The 17,667-nt window shown below is 47.1% G+C and overlaps 9 protein-coding genes across 13 annotated transcripts; 5 read left to right on the top strand and 4 right to left on the bottom strand.

The window, feature by feature from the left end:
• The first annotated feature begins 7 nt into the window (after positions 1-7).
• LOC136189322 (axin interactor, dorsalization-associated protein-like) lies at positions 8-2,639 on the top strand. 5 transcript variants are annotated; one of them, XM_065977247.1, is made up of 10 exons: positions 8-132; positions 182-245; positions 299-358; positions 410-570; positions 629-696; positions 767-889; positions 940-1,062; positions 1,123-1,240; positions 1,302-1,406; positions 1,466-2,639. In XM_065977247.1, the coding sequence occupies exons 1-9, from the start codon at positions 17-19 to the stop codon at positions 1,396-1,398; spliced, it is 930 nt and encodes a 309-aa protein (XP_065833319.1). In that variant the 5' UTR covers positions 8-16; the 3' UTR covers positions 1,399-1,406; positions 1,466-2,639. The 5 variants fall into 5 exon arrangements, with proteins under 5 accessions (XP_065833319.1, XP_065833316.1, XP_065833317.1 ...); XM_065977244.1 differs by having other exon boundaries at positions 1,302-1,402; XM_065977245.1 differs by having other exon boundaries at positions 1,302-1,398.
• LOC136189317 (protein sax-3-like) lies at positions 1,656-3,560 on the bottom strand. The gene is made up of 3 exons (XM_065977239.1): positions 3,220-3,560; positions 2,608-2,895; positions 1,656-2,551 (listed from the first exon to the last, which is right to left on the bottom strand). Exons 1-3 carry the CDS (start codon positions 3,377-3,379, stop codon positions 1,821-1,823), a joined length of 1,179 nt encoding a protein of 392 aa, XP_065833311.1. The 5' UTR covers positions 3,380-3,560; the 3' UTR covers positions 1,656-1,820.
• On the top strand, positions 3,225-5,434 carry LOC136189315 (tryptophan--tRNA ligase, cytoplasmic-like). The gene is made up of 9 exons (XM_065977237.1): positions 3,225-3,790; positions 3,856-3,964; positions 4,023-4,142; positions 4,193-4,375; positions 4,432-4,532; positions 4,597-4,709; positions 4,758-4,931; positions 4,989-5,129; positions 5,189-5,434. Exons 1-9 carry the CDS (start codon positions 3,691-3,693, stop codon positions 5,345-5,347), a joined length of 1,200 nt encoding a protein of 399 aa, XP_065833309.1. The 5' UTR covers positions 3,225-3,690; the 3' UTR covers positions 5,348-5,434.
• Positions 5,356-7,323, top strand: LOC136189316 (tryptophan--tRNA ligase, cytoplasmic-like). The gene is made up of 9 exons (XM_065977238.1): positions 5,356-5,579; positions 5,641-5,749; positions 5,889-6,008; positions 6,067-6,249; positions 6,295-6,395; positions 6,447-6,559; positions 6,611-6,784; positions 6,843-6,983; positions 7,051-7,323. Exons 1-9 carry the CDS (start codon positions 5,489-5,491, stop codon positions 7,207-7,209), a joined length of 1,191 nt encoding a protein of 396 aa, XP_065833310.1. The 5' UTR covers positions 5,356-5,488; the 3' UTR covers positions 7,210-7,323.
• Positions 7,312-8,924, bottom strand: LOC136189312 (WASH complex subunit 1-like). The gene has a single exon (XM_065977233.1). It carries the CDS (start codon positions 8,888-8,890, stop codon positions 7,397-7,399), a length of 1,494 nt encoding a protein of 497 aa, XP_065833305.1. The 5' UTR covers positions 8,891-8,924; the 3' UTR covers positions 7,312-7,396.
• On the top strand, positions 8,910-12,411 carry LOC136189311 (cleavage and polyadenylation specificity factor subunit 2-like). The gene is made up of 21 exons (XM_065977232.1): positions 8,910-9,261; positions 9,319-9,424; positions 9,478-9,604; positions 9,662-9,777; positions 9,826-9,914; positions 9,982-10,080; positions 10,133-10,200; positions 10,256-10,310; positions 10,366-10,533; positions 10,591-10,700; positions 10,757-10,838; positions 10,888-10,976; positions 11,027-11,066; positions 11,124-11,184; positions 11,236-11,287; positions 11,336-11,423; positions 11,489-11,629; positions 11,684-11,792; positions 11,843-11,970; positions 12,021-12,155; positions 12,213-12,411. The coding sequence occupies exons 1-21, from the start codon at positions 8,953-8,955 to the stop codon at positions 12,303-12,305; spliced, it is 2,265 nt and encodes a 754-aa protein (XP_065833304.1). The 5' UTR covers positions 8,910-8,952; the 3' UTR covers positions 12,306-12,411.
• On the bottom strand, positions 12,331-13,354 carry LOC136189323 (mitochondrial protein C2orf69 homolog). Its single transcript, XM_065977249.1, has 2 exons — positions 13,194-13,354; positions 12,331-13,136 (listed from the first exon to the last, which is right to left on the bottom strand). Exons 1-2 carry the CDS (start codon positions 13,338-13,340, stop codon positions 12,387-12,389), a joined length of 897 nt encoding a protein of 298 aa, XP_065833321.1. The 5' UTR covers positions 13,341-13,354; the 3' UTR covers positions 12,331-12,386.
• Positions 13,061-16,802, top strand: LOC136189314 (sec1 family domain-containing protein 1-like). Its single transcript, XM_065977236.1, has 27 exons — positions 13,061-13,079; positions 13,382-13,420; positions 13,471-13,544; positions 13,605-13,693; positions 13,747-13,837; positions 13,887-14,009; positions 14,081-14,168; positions 14,228-14,317; positions 14,371-14,426; positions 14,484-14,572; positions 14,627-14,726; positions 14,782-14,842; positions 14,899-14,959; positions 15,017-15,107; positions 15,157-15,236; positions 15,295-15,436; positions 15,490-15,526; positions 15,579-15,646; positions 15,699-15,778; positions 15,833-15,898; positions 15,947-16,022; positions 16,077-16,130; positions 16,181-16,233; positions 16,283-16,316; positions 16,365-16,430; positions 16,485-16,559; positions 16,621-16,802. Exons 2-27 carry the CDS (start codon positions 13,393-13,395, stop codon positions 16,651-16,653), a joined length of 1,905 nt encoding a protein of 634 aa, XP_065833308.1. The 5' UTR covers positions 13,061-13,079; positions 13,382-13,392; the 3' UTR covers positions 16,654-16,802.
• Positions 16,549-17,651, bottom strand: LOC136189324 (tRNA 2'-phosphotransferase 1-like). Its single transcript, XM_065977250.1, has 7 exons — positions 17,618-17,651; positions 17,312-17,572; positions 17,161-17,262; positions 17,035-17,107; positions 16,924-16,980; positions 16,768-16,881; positions 16,549-16,714 (listed from the first exon to the last, which is right to left on the bottom strand). Exons 1-7 carry the CDS (start codon positions 17,639-17,641, stop codon positions 16,692-16,694), a joined length of 654 nt encoding a protein of 217 aa, XP_065833322.1. The 5' UTR covers positions 17,642-17,651; the 3' UTR covers positions 16,549-16,691.
• Between the last annotated feature and the right edge of the window lie 16 nt (positions 17,652-17,667).

The following is a 17,667-nucleotide window of genomic DNA, read 5'->3' on the forward strand; positions in this document are numbered from 1 at the left end:
GCACGTCAGCTCGAACATGGCCGCTGCGTCGGAACGACAAAAATTCGTCGAATTGTGGAGTTCTCTCTTCGTCAAAGCGACCGACTTTGACTCTTGGGGACAGATCGTCGAAGCCGTCGACGAATACAGCCGGTAAACGATCGTAAACGCGCGCGCCAACTCGTCGCAAACGATTTCGCAGTCTCATCAAACGAATCCGAGGGGAAATCGCGTCGGATCAATCGTCATTCGACACGTCGCAATGCGTAAGAGAACTCGGATTCGATATTTTTTCTAGCCTAACCTTTTTCGAGTGCAGGCAACGCTGTGGAAAATCGTCGCGTGTTTGGAAATGCGAAAGAAGTCGATTCAAAGCGAGGTGATTTTCTCCGCTCTCTTTTCAATTTTTTGCAGTTTTTTTAAATTATAGTTTGAAGTTGACGACGACGAGAATTTCTCGTTGGAACAATTGAAATCGATCGATTCGAAATTGAAGGGCGTTGCCGACGCTAAGGGGGGCGACGGCGACGCGAGTTTTCCAATTTCCATAGATCAATTGAATCGATTCGACGTCGAGGCAGAGGGAAACGAGTAAGAAAAAAAATCAATCAAGAATTAATTATTTAAATAATATTCTTTTATTTTTTAGCAGGGACGATGAAGAAGAAGAGAAAGACGAAGACGTCGAAATTTCCTTATTGAGTCGACCTGGCCAAAGTAGAAAAATTATTTTAATTAAGAGTTCCCTGTATCATCATCATCATCATTATTGTTCTATTTTTTTTAGAAGCGCTGAAGCCTCGTCTTCCCCTTCTCACTGGAATGACCCTCGTCACAATTAAGATAGAGAAAATTGGACTGAAGGACGCTGGCCAGCTGATGGACCCTTTTATAACAGTATCTGTAAAAGGTGAGATGATATTAATAATAGGTATTCGATGCCATTCGTGTGGAATGTAGATGGGCAGGGAGTTGATATGACTCCTGTTCAGGATACGCCCGTCTCGTCGTCATGGAAAGATCGTTACGTCAATTTCAACGTAAGTGTAGAAATTCAGCAGTATTTGGAAAAGTTGCCAAAGAGTGAGTGATCGAGTCTCTCCTCTCGCCTTCTTCAAGTGAACGGGTTGGGTTCTCTTACAGCTGCGGCCGTCTTTTTCGAATTCAAACACTATAAGCCGAAGAAGCGACTAATCAGCACAAAGTGCTTCGCCTTTATGGAAATGGACGAGATAAAACCGGGTCCTGGATGCTTAGAAATGTAATAAGAACGAGCTTCCTTGAAAGAAGAGAGTCAATCTAATCGACTGCGGTTTATGCAGATACAAGAAGCCAACTGACTTCAAGCGGAAACGGCTTGGGCTTCTAAGCACGAAGCCTCTCTACCTGCATCTAAACCTGACGCTGCACAAAGCCTAAGTAAGTAAGTAAGTAAGGACGCGACGAATCCGGTTCCGGAGTTTTTATTTTCTATGACCTGGGGCAGTTCCATATACGCAAGCGCGCAAATCACATTCTGCTTTGACTATCCTTTCTTTTATTGCTGTGCAAAATGACCAGACTCTGTTGGCCGCTAACGAGTCAGGAGGCAGGAGGAATAACGATTGGTATTTAATAAACGGTGCCGGGTGGTACCGCGCAACGCATACATTAGTAATAGCGAATTGGAACTTGAATTAATCGTCACGACGAGTTCTTTTCTTATCATTTCTTATCTATTATTATTCAGTCTACGGCAGCTTTGGAAACAGACCGAAAATTAGAGTCATTAAACGGTATACGTTTGAGAAATAAACTTTGATTGAACAGGAGAGAACGCAAATATTGTGAAGGGAGGAGAACTAGACTTTGCTGCTGGTGGCCTCGTCGTCGTCATTCGTGTCCTGAAATCGCACTCTGTTAGAATCCGACGGTGTTCGATGGCTGAGCATGTCGACGAGCGCCGGCGGCAGGCGACCGGCGGCGCCCGTGCCAGAATAACCGCCGCGTCCCTTTTGCCTCCACCAAATCCGAATATGCATTTGGAGCAGGAGACATGAAGTGAGCAGGAGCGGAAATAAGCAGACAGACGTGCAGACGGCGATTATGAGAACTGAGTACGACGGGTTCCTGGCGTCGACGACGACGTCGGCGCCCGACTTAAAAGTGGAGTCGTTGAGGTAGGATGAGCGTATACGGGCCAGAAAAGCTAGTCTCTGTTCCGTTCGTTTCCTGACGTTTTCTATTTGGTCCAGGTATTCGTGTCTCATTCGATCCTCCGCCGCGTTTCGCACCTCTTTCTCCCAATCAACGTAGGCTTTCGCAGGAATGGCGCTCTGCCCCGAACTCGCTGTATAGCTGTACAACTCAAGTTCGAGAGTTGTCACGTTTGCCGGCAGCTGGATGACGAACTCCAGCTGATGCGTCAGAACGTGCTCCCAATCTCGATTATCGTTCACCGTATAGAAAATCATGTAGGTGAAATCGGTCGTGTTGACGTGGCCCGCGTATTCGGGACGTTTCCAAGTCAAACGGCACGTGAGCGACTTGACGACGCAGTGCAAATGCGGATCGGCCGGCAAAGAGGGTTTACCTGTAAAAAACCATTAATTTTTTCTGCGCGCGAGCGTGTAAGAAAAAAATTCGCACCTATTGAAATGCGGACGTCCCACGAATCTTTACCGATTTTGTTTCTCGCGACGCATTGGTACATGCCGCTCTGGTTGTTAGCGGCGTTGCGAATGACGAGCGTCACGGCGCTGGCGTTCGTTCGATTCGTGTATCGCTGGTCGACGCGCTTCCACGAGCCGTCTGCGTCGAAACGCATCCAGCGCACGCGCGGAGGCGGATTTCCGCGGTTGGTCACACACGGCAGAACGAGATCGCCGCCCGCGCGAATAATTTCGGAGTCGTAGCCCTTCTTTATCGCTGGAGGAGCTGAAACAAGGCACATTCTCCATTTAGAATACACGCACGCGGAAGGGAGGACTCTCTCTCTCTAAACGTCGATTTGTGTGCACAATAAGACACCTGTCTCCGATCGTAAGTGCGACAACGAGGCACGACTAATGACGCATGCGAAAACTACAGGCATATAACGTTGTTTGGACGAGTGTCCCAAGAGAGCGACCGCGGCATTTCCGGGCAGTTTTCGCGAGGACGCGCACCGGACGTTATGGGAACACGTCGCGGAAAAAAACGTTCGTCTTTTCATCGAACTCTCTAGCGAGTCCCCGACGTCCGTTTTGTGCGTCTTCTTACCTGATTTTCCGATGAAACTGGCTTGCGTCGTCGTCGTCGTCGCAGTCGTCATTTCGACGATCGAAAGGAAACAAGCGATGGCGCATTGCAACAAAAGCGTTCGTTGGGACATGACGTCGCCTTTCGCCCTCCGTGCGAGACTCGTCGACGACAGCTGCATTCTGCTGCGCTGCGTCTTGGGTTACGGTCTTTACAGCACGCGCGCGCAGGAGGTGCGGTTCGTGGGCGTGCGAAAAATTAGAACGCAACGCGAAGCTGTTTCCTTTCTCGTCACTTTGTGTGTGGAGACCGAAGACCCTCCGCTGCGTCTCGTTTATTCGCTCGCTTGACAAATGGGATTGGGGCTCCGCGTTGGCATAAATAAGCGCGCGAGACGTCTTACGTCAACGGAAGTGGTTAACCTGGTTAACCTTTAGCATAGGGCGTTCGCGGCACGTGCACTAACTACGATATCAACGAGACATTGAGCACATGGCGAATCCGGCCCAAACGGACGACGTGGATGAGCAAACGGTCACTCCATGGACGGTTCGCGGGGGAGAGAAGGGAATCGACTATTCGAAACTGATCGGTAGAGGCCAAAAAAGAGCGTAGGAGGCGCCCCTCCCATCAGATTCCAAATACTATTCTCGATAGAAACGTTCGGCAGCCAACCCATTGACGCGCCTCTTCTCGAAAGAATAGAGAAAGCGACGGGACAAAAACCCCATCGATTTTTGCGTCGCGGCATCTTTTTTTCGCACAGGTTCCGTTCGTAGAAGTCTTCGTCCTTATTTTCTCCATTATCGTTTACGTTTCTCCAGAGACCTGCAGCTGGTTTTGGACAATTACGAAGCTCGCAAGTCCTTCTATCTGTACACGGGCCGAGGTCCGTCATCGGAGGCCATGCATCTCGGCCATCTCATTCCCTTCGTTTTTACACGGTACATTATTTCCTAATTAATTTTTTTATTTATTTATGTTTTGCACTTAGGCATTTGCAGGAAGTTTTTGACGTGCCGCTTGTCGTTCAATTGACGGACGACGAGAAGTTTCTGTGGAAGGATTTGTCTTTGGAGGAGGTGCATCGATTGGCGTATGAGAACGCAAAAGACATAATTGCTTGCGGATTTGACGTCAAGAAGACGTTTATTTTTTCGGATTTGGACTACATGGCGTAAGGCAAAAATTAAATTAAATTTAATTAATTAATTAATTACCAATGTTTTCTAGTCAACGACCTGAATTCTATCAGAACATTTTAAAAGTGCGCAAGTGCGTCACGTTCAATCAAGTTCGGGGAATATTTGGTTTGACCGATAGCGATTCAATAGGTTAGCCCCCCTGGCCAGGTTATGGAGGAGAACCATAATCATAACAGCTCGATTGATCTCTTAGGCAAAATTGCTTTTCCGGCTGTCCAGGCCGTTCCGTCATTTAGCAACACTTTTCCCGATATATTTGGAAAGAAGAAAGACGTACTTTGTCTCATTCCATGCGCCATTGATCAGGTGGAACAATAATCAATCGATCAATGAAACATTACGCCATTCGTTTAGGATCCCTATTTTCGTATGACCCGAGACGTCGCTCCGCGTCTCGGCTACATGAAGCCGGCCCTTCTCCATTCGACCTTCTTTCCGGCACTTCAGGGTTCCCAAAGCAAAATGAGTGCAAGCGATCCCAACACGTCAATCTTTCTCACCGACTCGCCTCAGGCAATCAAAAAGAAGGTGAAATAAAAGAAAATATATTTAGATGCATGGTAATAACGGATTCATAATGACCAGATTAATAAGTACGCCTTTTCTGGTGGAAAAGACACCGTCGAAGATCATAGAAAATACGGCGGAGATACGAGTATTGATGTTCCCTATCAGTATCTAACCTTCTTCATGGACGATGACAAAAGACTAGCCGAAATCAAAGAAGTCAAAGATTTCACAAAGCACAATTGTTCCCCTTTCGAGTTGGCATATATTTTCCTTAGGCATACGAAAAGGGAGAAATGTTGACAGGCGAGCTGAAGCAGATACTCATCCAAGTTCTGCAGGAACTCGTCGCCGAGCATCAACGTCGACGCGCCGAAGTCACCGACGAAATGATAAGGGAATTCATGACGCCGCGCAAATTAAATTTTAGTTCTTGAGAAATGCGGGGGCGTGGTGAAGAGACGCCAACGCCCGCTCTAGCGCACAATACGCCTTTGTGTTTTTTCTCGCTACACGTGACGGCAGTCTGCTCATTGTCACGCGCTTAGACGAGTAGCTTTTTTGTTTTCTCTCCTGCCATGGCCGATACGGAGTCTGTTGAAGAGCAGGAGGTCACGCCGTGGATCGTGCGCGGCAGCGAGAAGGGAATTAACTATTCGAAGCTTATTGGTACTGTACTCTAATACCTCACCGACGTGGTGGGTACAGTATAAGTCTTCGCGCTGTGCAGACCAATTTGGCAGCCAGCCGATTGATCCTCCTCTTTTGGCGAGAATCGAACGAGTGATCAAGCAAAAACCGCATCGATTCCTACGTCGGGGTGTCTTCTTTTCACACAGGTAGTGTAACGGGATCCAGGTTTGGGGCGGGGAGGGGGGAGGTCAAACCGGTTTGAGCTTGCGTAAAGTGCTTTATTTCGATGGGGTCACATGATTCGACGTCGCTGCTAATTAAAATTGTTGTGTACTTCCGGGGCAGAGATATGGAGTTGGTGTTGAACAACTACGAAACGCAGAAACCGTTCTATTTGTACACGGGTAGAGGCCCATCGTCGGAGGCCATGCACCTGGGCCATCTTGTTCCATTCATCTTTACCAAGTGCGGTGGTCAATTAATTTCATGTCCAGTGTATAATCCCCTCCTATTTTCTTGAAAGGTATCTGCAGGATGTCTTTGATGTGCCGCTCGTCGTTCAAATGACAGACGACGAAAAGTTCTTGTGGAAAGATTTGACTCTGGAGGAGACGAATCGGCTGGCTTACGAAAATGCAAAAGACATCATTGCATGCGGATTCGACATCAAAAAGACGTTCATTTTTTCGGACTTGGACTACATGGCGTGAGTCGATGACGAGGATGCTAAAAAAGGTCACTTTTTCTTTAGGCAAAGGCGCGAATTCTATGAAAACATTTTGAAAGTGCGCAAACTCGTTACATTCAATCAAGTCAAAGGAATTTTTGGCCTCAACGAGAGCGATTCAACAGGTCAGTGTCGTCGTCTGTTATAGAGATGTTTCCTACTGTCTTTTCGAAAAGGCAAAATTGCTTTTCCGGCTGTTCAGGCCGTGCCGTCGTTTAGCAACACGTTTCCGGACATCTTTGGAAAGAGAAAAGATATCTTCTGTCTCATTCCGTGTGCAATTGATCAAGTAAGTCACCATATCCGCAGTAACACCGATCTTTATGTTTCCCATCTTGAGGATCCGTATTTTCGCATGACACGCGACGTTGCTCCGCGCCTCGGCTACTTGAAACCGGCTCTTCTCCATTCAACGTTTTTTAACGCTCTTCAAGGTCCTAAAAGCAAGATGAGCGCCAGTGATCCCAACTCAGCAATTTATCTCACCGACTCTCCTGAGGTCATCAAAAGCAAGGCAAATTTCCACATGCATGGCAGCGTCATAGCGTGTTCATGCATTTACTTATATTCAGGTGACCAAGTACGCTTATTCCGGCGGACAAGATACCGTTGAAGAGCACAGGGCAAAAGGTGGAGACACCAGCGTCGACGTCTCTTACCAATACTTGACTTTCTTCATGGAAGACGACGACCGACTTGCTGAAATCAAAGAGGCGAGTTCTCCACTGAAAGTGAACTCCATTAGCTTAAGGTGAACGTTTGGTGTTTTGGGGGATGCAGGCGTACGAAAAAGGCGAAATGCTGACTGGCGAGCTGAAGAAAATCCTAATTGAAGTGCTACAGAATCTCGTCGCCGAACATCAGCGTCGACGCGCCGAAGTCACGGATGAGATGGTCAAGGAATTCATGACGCCGCGAAAATTGAACTTTAGTTGCTGATTCCTTTGACTTTTCTCTGCTGCTGCTGCTGCTTGCTTGCTGCTCTGCTGATTCTGTTGACGCACGCCTGTGCATGTGAAACGTCCTTAGATGGGAAGAAAAAACGTTTTGAGAGTTTTTTTGCCATAAGCAAGCGAAGAAACACAACAAGTAAGAAAAAAATAGTACATAATATTGAAAGTTTCTCTCAATCTTCTTCCCAGTCGCCGTCATCAGAGCCATCGCCTCCGTCTGTAGCGGCCACAGGAATCATAGCCGACACTTTTTCCAAGGTAGGATTAGAGCTCAATTTGCTACGTCGCGGCGGCAGTGACAGCGCGTCGCTTTCCTCCTTCTTCTCATCGCTCTTCTTCGACCCAGATATTCCCTTTCGTCGCAGCTGCAACTTGGCCATCAAATCGCTCATCAAATCTCCGCCGCCTCCGCCGGACGGCGCCGCCCTGTCCTCCTCTTCCTTCGCTTTCTTCTTCTTCGACTTTCTCTCCTTGACACTCTTCAGCCGAGCCTTGTTGTTCTGTCGAATGGCGGCAAATAGGTCACCCCGACCCCCGTCACTGCCTCCGCCGCCACCAGTAGGTGGGGGAGAACCAACGTCGTCGTCTTCATCATCATCATCGTCGTCACTAGCGGGTTCAACTGAAGCGGATGGAGGTGGCGGAGGTGGCGGCGGCGGCGACGAAGGGCCGGGCGGTGGCGGTGGCGGCGGCGGTGGCGGAGCCGAGCCCGATGGATCAGGCAGTGAAGGCGCGCTGGACGGAGGCGGCAACGGAGCGTCGCCGCCGCTGCCATCACCAACTCCCTCAATGGTCGGCAAATCAGGCATATTCGATCCAGGTACAGATGGCGCAATGGAAGGCCCACTTTCGGCGCTGTAGGCCAAATCGCCGGCAACGCCAGGCAAGTCGGGTAAGTCGAGTGGCAAATCGATGGTAGGCACTTCGCCTATCTCCGGCATATAGAAATAACTCTCCTTCTTCAGTCGAGCCATTTCCTCGCGTTGAACAATCGACGTCGGCGCGTCGCCAATCCCGAGACCCTCCTGCTCAACGATCTTACGCGTCTTTGTCGAAACGCCGGCAAGCGGATCAAGAATGACGTATTTCTTATAGGGATTCTCAGCGGTGTTGAAGAGAAGTAGGGAACTGACTGACGGTATGACAGTCGGCAATCGACCGAGCCCCTCCCCCGACGCCTCGTCGTCGTCCTGGAAACGAGGCGCGGCGGCGGCGGCACGCTCTTCCTTCAGCCGATCGACGTCGAAAGCGAAAGCGGTGAAATGACGTTTATCGCGAACGGTCCGATCGTCGACTCCGACCGGTTTCGAGTCGTAGCGACGCGTGCATCGGCGCACGCTCGCCAGATCGCCGCTCTTCTTCGATTGATCGTCGTAGATCGTCTTCGCCGTATCGATTTGAGTCGGCGCCGGATATTTTGCGCTGCTGAAGACTCGCGTCGCTTTCGTGCTGCCTTTCACCTTTTGGATTCGCGCCTGAGCGAGATTGACGCGACTGTTGACGGCGGCGAGACGATCGCGCTGCTCGGCGACGCGAGAGCTGATCTTGTTGAAGATATCGTTGGCGACGTGTTCGAGATAGTCGAGCGTGTCGGCTATTTGGCAGAGGGACTCTTCCCTGCGCAAATCGGGAAGAAGAATCGGTACGTTGTACGAGTAGGTCGGCATCGCAAGAGAGTGACGTAACGTACGTTCTGCGCGAAGACGGACGAGTAACGTGCGCACACGCGATGGAGTCGGGTGTAAAGTTTCGTCCTTTGTCGGGCGCCTTCGATCAAAGTCCGCCCGTCTATCTCTTGCAACTGGACGACTTTACGTTTCTAATCGATTGCGGATGGGATGGCACCCTTGACAAAGACGCTATTTCCACGTTGGCCAATCACGTGCACGAAATCGACGCCGTTCTTCTCTCCTATCCGGACATTCTGCACCTCGGCGCACTTCCCTACCTGGTAGGCAAGTGCGGACTTCGATGCGACGTCTACGCAACCGTTCCCGTCTTCAAAATGGGTCAAATGTTCATGTACGACTTCTACCTGGTCAGAACGCATTTTGTCACCAAAACAAAACCAAAAACTCGATGTTTTTTGTAACAGTCGCATCAAAACTATGAAGATTTTGACCTGTTTACCCTGGACGACGTAGATTCTGCATTCGAGTTAGTCAAACAATTGAAATACTCCCAAAGCGTTACATTGAAGGGTAGATGCTGTTGCGTTTGTATTTGCGTGCTTTATCATTGGTCTTCTGTTCAGGTAAAGGCCTTGGCATCACCATCACACCGCAGGCTGCTGGTCACATGATTGGTGGCACTGTGTGGAAAATTACCAAGCAAGGGGAGGAGATTGTCTATGCAGTCGATTTCAATCACCGAAAGGAAAGGTAGGATAGCAAAAGAATTTTCTTGGTTGATAAAATAAGACATGAAGGGATTCATAGGCATCTGGATGGTGCATTATTGGAAACGATTACCAAGCCAACCCTACTCATTACTGACGCCTATAGTGCCTGGACTCCCCAGCCAAGACGAAAGGAGCGAGATCAAAATCTTCAGAGTGAGTTCCGAGAAGAAATCTTCCATGTTCTTATTAGTGAGTTTGCAGCTACAATTCAAAATACGGTGAGATCTGGAGGCAACGTATTGATTTGCGTTGACACTGCCGGACGAGTTCTTGAATTGTTGCAGACCTTGGTAGGCTATAGATAAAGGGGAAGGGGATCATTGTTTTCTTCAGCAGCAGCAGCTTGTTTATTTTCAGGAGCAAATGTGGAGAAACAGGGATACTGGCTTAGCAACGTACTCGCTGGCTCTTCTCAATAACGTTGCTTATAACGTGATTGAATTTGCTAAATCTCAAGTAACGTGGACGAAAGGCAATTTTTTTGTTCTCTCAAGTAGCGGGTTTTTAGATGGAGTGGATGAGTGACAAGATCATGAAAGCGTTTTCAGACCAACGCAGCAATCCATTTCAATTCAAGTGAACCAAATAGAAAACATTTGGTTTCTCAAACGCAATTTTTTTTCTATTTCAGACATCTTACAATCTGTCATTCTTTAAAGGAAGTCGGAAGACTTAGAGAACCCAAAGTCTGGCATCGCACTCAAAATTCTCCTTTTTTTGAATTGATAAATTTCTGCGCAGGTGGTTCTTGCCAGCGTTGACGATCTCGAGTGCGGTTTCTCGCGCGAACTCTTTGTCCAGTGGGCGGGAATTAGAAAAAACACCGTTATAATGACGTCGAAACCAACTCAAGGAACGCTGGCCCGCACACTAATCGATCAACCAAAATTAAATGCAGTGGAATTGCAAGTAAAAAAGGATACCACTAGCCAATGTTAAAAGGCCCCAGAATCTGAATTCTGACAGATTCGCAAAAAAGTAGAGCTGCAGGGTGAAGAACTAGAAGATTACCGACGAGAACAACTCGAACGGCAGCAGAGGGAAGTGAGAGAAGAAGCAGCCATGCAGATGAAATTGTGAGCGACTGCTAAGGAAAAACTTGCAGCAAAAACATTGGAAATTCATTGATTAGACGACGCCGAACCCTAGACGGGTTGATGACGGCAGAAAGCGACGAGGATGTGGACATGGAAGACGGTGAAACTGGACCCCAGGTAGAAGAGAAAATTTGATTTGTTATTCCTCTAAGCGCATTGCTTGCAGGAACACAAAGTGGGACCGGTGAGAATGTATCCCATGTTTCCGTACCACGAGAGACGACTGAAGTGGGACGCATACGGAGAAATTATCAGGTACAATAGCAACAAGGAGCTCTCTTATGCGTCATCATGTATGTGCATAGGCCGGATGATTACATTTTGGCTGACGGACTGGAAGACAGGGTGAGTTTTCCCTCCCACATCTAAACGTGAATTGCGAGCGCGTATTTCTCGCAAAAGGGGCCTGTAATAATGAGAGATAGACCGGTGATAAAAGAAGAAGAGGAGGAAGAAGAGGAAGGTGCGAGCGACTAGATCCTGTACTCTCTTAGGTTTTTTGACTGGTCTGTAGAATTGGAAATTCCAATGAAATCGATCGTTTCTCAAAAGACCGTTCGAATAAAGTAAAATCGGTCCACGCAACATCATTTTTTTAAAAAAATTCTCTTTAGTTGCACAATTGTTCACATCGACTTGGAAGGACGTTCTGATGGCGAATCCCTTAAGAAAATTCTAAATCAGATCAAACCAAAACAAATGGTGACAATGTCAAACTCCCCCCCCCCCCCCCCCCCCCCCAAGATTTCCATTTTCGTCTTTTTCAGATCATCATTCACGGAAATCCGGAGCAAACGGGTTACTTGGCCGACTACTGCAGGCAAGCAGCCAACTGGGCAACAGGTGAAGTGTTCACTCCGCAAATAGGAGAAACAGTCAATGTGACCAGTCAGACTCACATGTATCAAGTGAGATGCTTTTTCCCGTACTATTAATTCCTTCCTGATTGTTTTGTACGCAAGGCCAAGCTGCGCGATAGCCTCGTAAATCCCATGCAATTCGTCAAGGCAAAGGACTTTGAATTGGCGTGGATTGACGCCAAGACGTATCTAGATACGGAAGCACTGAACAGTGAGCTAGCAGATTGATTGCTTCTTTTTCTCCGTCAGTCTCTCTTGCAGCGATCAGCAAAACGAAAATTCGCGAAATGGAGAGCGACGAGGAGAGCGACGACTCCGATCAGATGGACACGGGAGGCGAATTGGCCGTGGGCATATTGCCTGAATTAGACGCAGCACCTGAATCAGAAGTACAGTACACCACACAACGTCACAATTATAATTATTTCTCCCTCTCCAGATCAACGCTCACTCAGACATCTTCGTCAACGAACCTCGACTATCGGACTTCAAACAGATTCTAACAAAAGCTGGGCTCCAGGTGGAGTTTTCCGGCGGCGTTCTCATCTGCAACAACGCTATAGCCATACGACGGGTAAGCAAGCGCGTGCACGCAGTATCAATTGGCGAATGTACGCGACGTCTGACGTAGAACGAGCCGGGGCACATTAGTCTGGAGGGACCAATCAGCGATGACTATTACAAAGTGAGAGCTTTGCTCTATGAGCAGTACGCCATTGTATGATTGATGTAAGTATGAGAAGGCACGATTCAATTTCTCTATGACCCCATTAAAATTATTAGCACTTTTTTAATAAATGTTTCACTAGAACGAATCTAACAGCTCAAAATGAATTCCAAGAGATCGTTTTCTGTTTTCAAAGTGAACCGTTTCGATGACGTCGGCGCCAAATCGTTTCAGCGTCGACACGAAGACGCCTTCCTCCTTGCCGAGCCAAGGTCTCGATTTGTCTTTCATTTGATACGGAGTTACGTGTACGCGCACGCGTGGAACGAGTCGAGCGACGACTTGCAACGTCGTCTCATCCGTCACCCACGTGTTCTCTTCGCCTGAATGGCCCCCGTCCAACCAATAGAATTCTCGTATTCTCGAGTAAAATCGCCGAACATTTTCCATTTCAAAATCCTTCGCCCGCTTCTTCGCTTCGGCACGAATTGCACCTAAGAGACTCGAATCGTCGCCATGTGCATCCAAAGTCTCCATGGCAGCCATTTCAAAACAAAGCTGATTCAAAACGACACATCCCTTACTGAAACCAATCAACGTCCAAGGCAACTCGTCGTCGATCTGCGATTGGCGCTCGAGTTGACCAATCAGAGCGATTGCGTGCGACCACGCCCCGAAACTCGTTTCGTGTCGCGGCGCGCCGACGATGCCGCTCGAGACGAAGTTGTCGAAGCAGCTGAACGTCTCCTTTACGATTCGCGTCGGTCGAACGACGAAGACGTTCGGATTCGAGTCGGAAAAGCGTTCGGCGAGTCGCGCTGCCGTCGATTCGTACGAAAACGACGTCCATTCTTTGTTCGGTCCCGTCGCCATTACGTCCTCTCGCTCCTGCGAGCGAGTTCGTGCTATTTCGTTCGTTTTTTTTTTTTCGGCTTTTTTTCTTACCTGCACGTCGCCGGGGAAGTAGAGGACGTTGATTTGGGCTTGTTTGGGCGATTCGAGGCGTGCATAGTGCAGCACGTGGTTCGGCTTTTCGCGAATGCCTTTTACGTCCAGCCAGGAAAACTTGCCCGCTGTTTTGAGAGCCGCCATAAAGAGAGGAGGCGTGTTCTAACGCGCGTTTGTTTTCCCAGCCTTCGTCGACATGATTTCCCTGAAAGAACGCCAGAAAGGCAGTGCAATTCATCCTGCAGTCATTGAAACGATGCCTTATTTTAATTAGAAACCATAAAGGCCATGCTAAGTCTCGGTGGGTCCCAAAAACACGACCCCAAAGCCGATTCGCCGACGTGGAAGGCAAACGACTCCCGATATCGCCGCATTTCCCTAACAACGACCAGTCTCTCTCAATCCCAGGTTCTCGTATTTGATAAATACGGACAGAACATCGTGTCGCCAATTGTGAATGTGCCCGAATTGCGCGACCTCGGCGTCACACTGCACTTGTAGAAAAAAAAAATTAATTTTCGATTTTAATTTTTGATTAATTAAATTATAGACCTCTTCATTCCGATCGCGACTCGGTTCCCGACGCGCCAGCCGTCTATTTTGTCATGCCCACGCCGGCAAATGTGGCGAGAATCTGTCAGGTGTGGACCGACTCTGTGTGTTGGATTGCGTGTTAGTTCTTTTGAAAAGGATTTTCGCAATCAAGTCTACGATTCCTATCATTTGAATTTCATCTCCCCTGTCAGTCGCGATCAAATTGAAGAGTTGGCTGGCGCTGCCATTGAAGCTGGTTCGGCTGCTCAAGTCGGAAAGGTGCTGTATCCGCTCCCCTCACTTGGCTTTCTTTTTTATAACAGTCCATTGCCTTTTCTCTGTTTCTTCAGGTGTTTGATCAATACTTGAATTTTATTTCGCTTGAAAAAGACTTGTTTCTCATGCGGCAACAAGACAGAGAAGAAGTGTCTTACCTTGGTGATCCAGTTTACACTATATAATCCCATACGTCGTCTCATTTCCTTATGTGCGCATAGCGTTGAATAAACCGACGGTTACGGACACAGAAGTAATGGCAATTGTCAATTCCATAGTTGACTCCCTTTTTTCCGTATTCGTCACTTTAGGCAAGCCGCGGATTTGACGTTTCAATTGGGAATTTATCACAGTCGTTTTTTAGGTGCTGTTCCTATTATTCGGTGTCCTCGCGGAAATGCCGCTGAAATGGTCTCTGAAGTGCGTTCGGTTTCTGCGACTCCTTCCACGCTTTTCAATATCGTGAACTTGAACTAGGAATTGGACAAAAAATTGCGCGAGAATTTGAGAAATGCAAGCACGTCTTTGTTCAACCCTGAATTGGCTTTCTCGAGAGGAAGAATGAGGTGATTTAAAAGATAGTTTGATGACATTCCTTTCCATTATCTTTCGTTCTCAAGTTTTCAAAGACCTCTTCTCGTTGTTCTTGATCGAGGAATTGACCTGGCAACGAGTCTGCATCACACGTGGACCTACCAAGCATTAGTTCATGATCTATTGGTGAGAATGAATTCAACTACAACTGGACCAGGCAACTGCTTCTAATCTCATATAGGACTTCAAATTGAACAGAGTGACAATAAAAGAAGCAGAAGCAGCTGGAGCTGGAGCTAAAGGTACACCAGTCGCCTAAGTCTTTTTTCTTTGTGCAACTTTTCTCCTGATTCTACAGATAAAATGAAAAGCTACGAAGTGGACGTTGATTCGAAATTTTGGCACGCTCACAAAGGAAGGTAAACTCTGACATAGGAGAATAGAATAAAAAATTCTTTAATTAATTTTTTTGTCAGTCCCTTTCCAACTGTAGCTGAAGCAGTGCAGAACGAACTTGATCAGTATAGGGCTTCAGAAGAAGAAGTCAAGCGTCTGAAGGGTGTCATGGTAAGACAAAACGAGAAAGAACTTATTTTAGAGCGATTTTTTTTTCTAGGGGTTAGAAGATAGTGCGTCTGATGCGGAAATTTCCGTGGCTCTTTCAGAAAATACGGCGAAGCTTACGTCGGCCGTCAGGTCAGTGCAGAGACGTTTACACGCAGGAGCGCGTTTTTCTCTTATGCTCGAGCTTCAGCTCTCTGCCTGAATTACTGGAGCGGAAAAAGATGATTGACATGCACACGAACATTGCCACCGCTCTGCTGGAGGAAATCAAGGGACGAAAGTTGGACTTTTTCTTTGAAATGGAGGAGAAAATCATGGCCAAGTCGTCACTCGTAAGAATCGTCTATAATAGGCCAATTTCATTATTGGTGTAATCTTTCTCTAGGATAAGCCATTATTGGACATTATCTCTGATCCAGAAAGTAAAGAAAGCGATAATTTATTGTTTCCTCTTGTATGCGTAGTACGTCGTAGCCGGGAGTTGCGCTGATAAATTGCGTCTTTTTCTTATTCACTATCTGGTTTCGCCGGACATGTCCTCGGTTAGAATTGGCCTTGGTCTGTCTCTTTTCGCATTCCTTTATTCGATTATAGAGTGACTTGGAGAAGTACGTCAAGGCACTGCAAGAAGCTGGAGCGGACACGGCTGCAGTTGATTATTTGAAAAAATGGAAGTATGCGCTGGACAATTAATTAAGATGATTTTGGATGCGACGTTTGCGCACTAGGATCTATCAGAAAATGTCGTCTGCAGAGCCGGGGTCGCGTTCTTCCGGCGGAACGACGGCGATGAGGTCTGCTAATGTCGCGTTGGTTTTAGTCAAAATTGATAACTTTTTTAGAATGTTTTCGAAATTGATGACAACTGGTTCTAAGTTTGTGATGGAAGGTGTGAAAAATTTGGTAATTGGGGAACGGGTGAGAGTAGCGAGACGGAGGAGTAGAGATAGATGATAAAGAAGTCTTATATAGCACCTACCCGTTACGAGAGTGGTCGACGCTCTGATGGAGGCCAAAGGAACCCCAGTACGATATCCTACTTGAGAGTTTAAGTTTGAGAAAATGTTTATGCGCAGGAAGTTGAAAATTACCGCTATTTTGATCCAAAATTGTTGAGAACGACAGAAACGTAATGCCCTGTCTTTCTATTACACATATGTATCAAGTATTGTCTCTAGGGCAGCACCAAAGAACGCGTCGACCTTCTCTGAAGTATGTCTCCGTAGTAGAGGGTAGTGATCTCACAAGTTTTTCTAACAGGCCTTGGTCTTCGTCGTTGGAGGAGGTAATCTTATTGAATATTTGAATTTATCATCCTACGCCAAGGTAGATAAAAAGTCGGCTTGCCTTGCGTTTTTGTTGTACTAAAATTACGCCTAGAAACAACCGAGTGGAAAAAAGACGATTACGTACGGTGCAACAGAAATGCCTACACCAGCCGAATTCATCGAACAGGTCAGCTTTGTAAAAAGACTTTTTTATTTTTTATATATATAAATCTTTATTGCTCGCATAGCTGGCTCGCTTGGGAAGGATTGACGCGTCGTAAAAGCTAAAATTGTTGATCCGGCTCAGCAAAATGTATTTCTATGACCATTCTAGAGGAATCCCTGAAAAAAACTCATCAACAATTCTAATGAAATCATAGCGAAAAGCACCCGACTTCTTTTTCCTTTAATTTGGACAGCCGATTCGAAATACTTTGGCGGAATGAAACCGGCCTCGTCTCCAGGTGAGAGTATGACCCCGTTGGCGGAACGATAGAACTTGAGCCCATCTAAAAGGGAAGCTTTATCAATCAATCAAGTTTGATTCTTACCCTTTATAGCCTTTGCCGCATCAATTCTGATGATGACCTGACAACCTTTACGCATACCTTAGGCACAGATTCATTGTTTATCTGAACGACGCTTAATAAGTGTTCAGTTACCGCTGACAATGCCTTCGTCTCCAATTTCTCCAGCAGCCATATGAATATGATTTCTTTTCATTCTAGAAAGTCCCTGCAGTTTCGAAAATCAACGCCCAAAATGACGTCACAAAATAGGTGATTTACCTGACGTTTGATGCTGTCCCAACATCTAACGTAGGTCCCATGAACGGCTACAGGGACATCTTCCGGTTCTGTAATAGGTGTCAATAGTTCTTCATCAACAACCTGAGAGGATGACGTAAGAAAAAACACTACTACTCCTATAATTCTCAACGGAAATCGTGTGGCCTTGATTCGCTCGTATTTGCTTTCTTCCCGTTTCGACTTCGCTTCGCATTGCGTAGCGCTGTTTGTCGTTGTTGGCGACGACGCGTTCGACGTCACTTTCCGTCCACTTTTTCTTGTGGAAATTAGGCAATTTCAGAATTTCGTCCAAATAGGCGTAGCCGCCGTCTCCAAGTTTGATTCCTTCCTTTTCTGCGCCGTGACGAAGCAGATACGAAAGAGCTTTTGATAGCTTTACGTCAGGACTGTCCTGAATCGAAAAAATTCGGGAATGAAATCAAATCGTACTCCAAACTTCTTTTCGTTTCCTGCCAGCCATCAAGTGTCGATCCGGGATTAGTCGCT

This window comes from Oscarella lobularis, chromosome 7 (assembly GCF_947507565.1).
Source record: "Oscarella lobularis chromosome 7, ooOscLobu1.1, whole genome shotgun sequence".
NCBI lineage: Eukaryota > Metazoa > Porifera > Homoscleromorpha > Homosclerophorida > Oscarellidae > Oscarella > Oscarella lobularis.

What these genes read in the sequence shown, in the direction of transcription:
- LOC136189322 (XM_065977243.1), top strand. Translation starts at nt 17, where the DNA reads ATGGCCGCTGCGTCGGAACGACAAAAATTCGTCGAATTGTGGAGTTCT. An exon ending in GCCGTCGACGAATACAGCCG is followed by an intron (nt 133 to 181) that starts GTAAACGATCGT and finishes ACGATTTCGCAG; the next exon opens with TCTCATCAAACGAATCCGAG. An exon ending in TTTGGAAAAGTTGCCAAAGA is followed by an intron (nt 1,063 to 1,122) that starts GTGAGTGATCGA and finishes GTTCTCTTACAG; the next exon opens with CTGCGGCCGTCTTTTTCGAA.
- LOC136189317 (XM_065977239.1), bottom strand. Translation starts at nt 3,379, where the DNA reads ATGCAGCTGTCGTCGACGAGTCTCGCACGGAGGGCGAAAGGCGACGTC. An exon ending in CAGTTTCATCGGAAAATCAG is followed by an intron (nt 2,896 to 3,219) that starts GTAAGAAGACGC and finishes GCCTTGTTTCAG; the next exon opens with CTCCTCCAGCGATAAAGAAG. An exon ending in GGACGTCCGCATTTCAATAG is followed by an intron (nt 2,552 to 2,607) that starts GTGCGAATTTTT and finishes GGTTTTTTACAG; the next exon opens with GTAAACCCTCTTTGCCGGCC.
- LOC136189315 (XM_065977237.1), top strand. Translation starts at nt 3,691, where the DNA reads ATGGCGAATCCGGCCCAAACGGACGACGTGGATGAGCAAACGGTCACT. An exon ending in GACCGATAGCGATTCAATAG is followed by an intron (nt 4,533 to 4,596) that starts GTTAGCCCCCCT and finishes TTGATCTCTTAG; the next exon opens with GCAAAATTGCTTTTCCGGCT. An exon ending in GACTAGCCGAAATCAAAGAA is followed by an intron (nt 5,130 to 5,188) that starts GTCAAAGATTTC and finishes TATTTTCCTTAG; the next exon opens with GCATACGAAAAGGGAGAAAT.
- LOC136189316 (XM_065977238.1), top strand. Translation starts at nt 5,489, where the DNA reads ATGGCCGATACGGAGTCTGTTGAAGAGCAGGAGGTCACGCCGTGGATC. An exon ending in TAACTATTCGAAGCTTATTG is followed by an intron (nt 5,580 to 5,640) that starts GTACTGTACTCT and finishes CGCGCTGTGCAG; the next exon opens with ACCAATTTGGCAGCCAGCCG. An exon ending in CAACGAGAGCGATTCAACAG is followed by an intron (nt 6,396 to 6,446) that starts GTCAGTGTCGTC and finishes CTTTTCGAAAAG; the next exon opens with GCAAAATTGCTTTTCCGGCT.
- LOC136189312 (XM_065977233.1), bottom strand. Translation starts at nt 8,890, where the DNA reads ATGCCGACCTACTCGTACAACGTACCGATTCTTCTTCCCGATTTGCGC.
- LOC136189311 (XM_065977232.1), top strand. Translation starts at nt 8,953, where the DNA reads ATGGAGTCGGGTGTAAAGTTTCGTCCTTTGTCGGGCGCCTTCGATCAA. An exon ending in CCAAAGCGTTACATTGAAGG is followed by an intron (nt 9,425 to 9,477) that starts GTAGATGCTGTT and finishes TCTTCTGTTCAG; the next exon opens with GTAAAGGCCTTGGCATCACC. An exon ending in AGATACGGAAGCACTGAACA is followed by an intron (nt 11,793 to 11,842) that starts GTGAGCTAGCAG and finishes TCTCTCTTGCAG; the next exon opens with CGATCAGCAAAACGAAAATT.
- LOC136189323 (XM_065977249.1), bottom strand. Translation starts at nt 13,340, where the DNA reads ATGGCGGCTCTCAAAACAGCGGGCAAGTTTTCCTGGCTGGACGTAAAA. An exon ending in ACTTCCCCGGCGACGTGCAG is followed by an intron (nt 13,137 to 13,193) that starts GTAAGAAAAAAA and finishes ACTCGCTCGCAG; the next exon opens with GAGCGAGAGGACGTAATGGC.
- LOC136189314 (XM_065977236.1), top strand. Translation starts at nt 13,393, where the DNA reads ATGATTTCCCTGAAAGAACGCCAGAAAG. An exon ending in TTCTCGAGAGGAAGAATGAG is followed by an intron (nt 14,573 to 14,626) that starts GTGATTTAAAAG and finishes TTCGTTCTCAAG; the next exon opens with TTTTCAAAGACCTCTTCTCG. An exon ending in TTTCGCCGGACATGTCCTCG is followed by an intron (nt 15,647 to 15,698) that starts GTTAGAATTGGC and finishes ATTCGATTATAG; the next exon opens with AGTGACTTGGAGAAGTACGT.
- LOC136189324 (XM_065977250.1), bottom strand. Translation starts at nt 17,641, where the DNA reads ATGGCTGGCAGGAAACGAAAAGAA. An exon ending in AGACGAAGGCATTGTCAGCG is followed by an intron (nt 16,981 to 17,034) that starts GTAACTGAACAC and finishes TCTGTGCCTAAG; the next exon opens with GTATGCGTAAAGGTTGTCAG. An exon ending in CCAAATTAAAGGAAAAAGAA is followed by an intron (nt 16,715 to 16,767) that starts GTCGGGTGCTTT and finishes AGTTTTTTTCAG; the next exon opens with GGATTCCTCTAGAATGGTCA.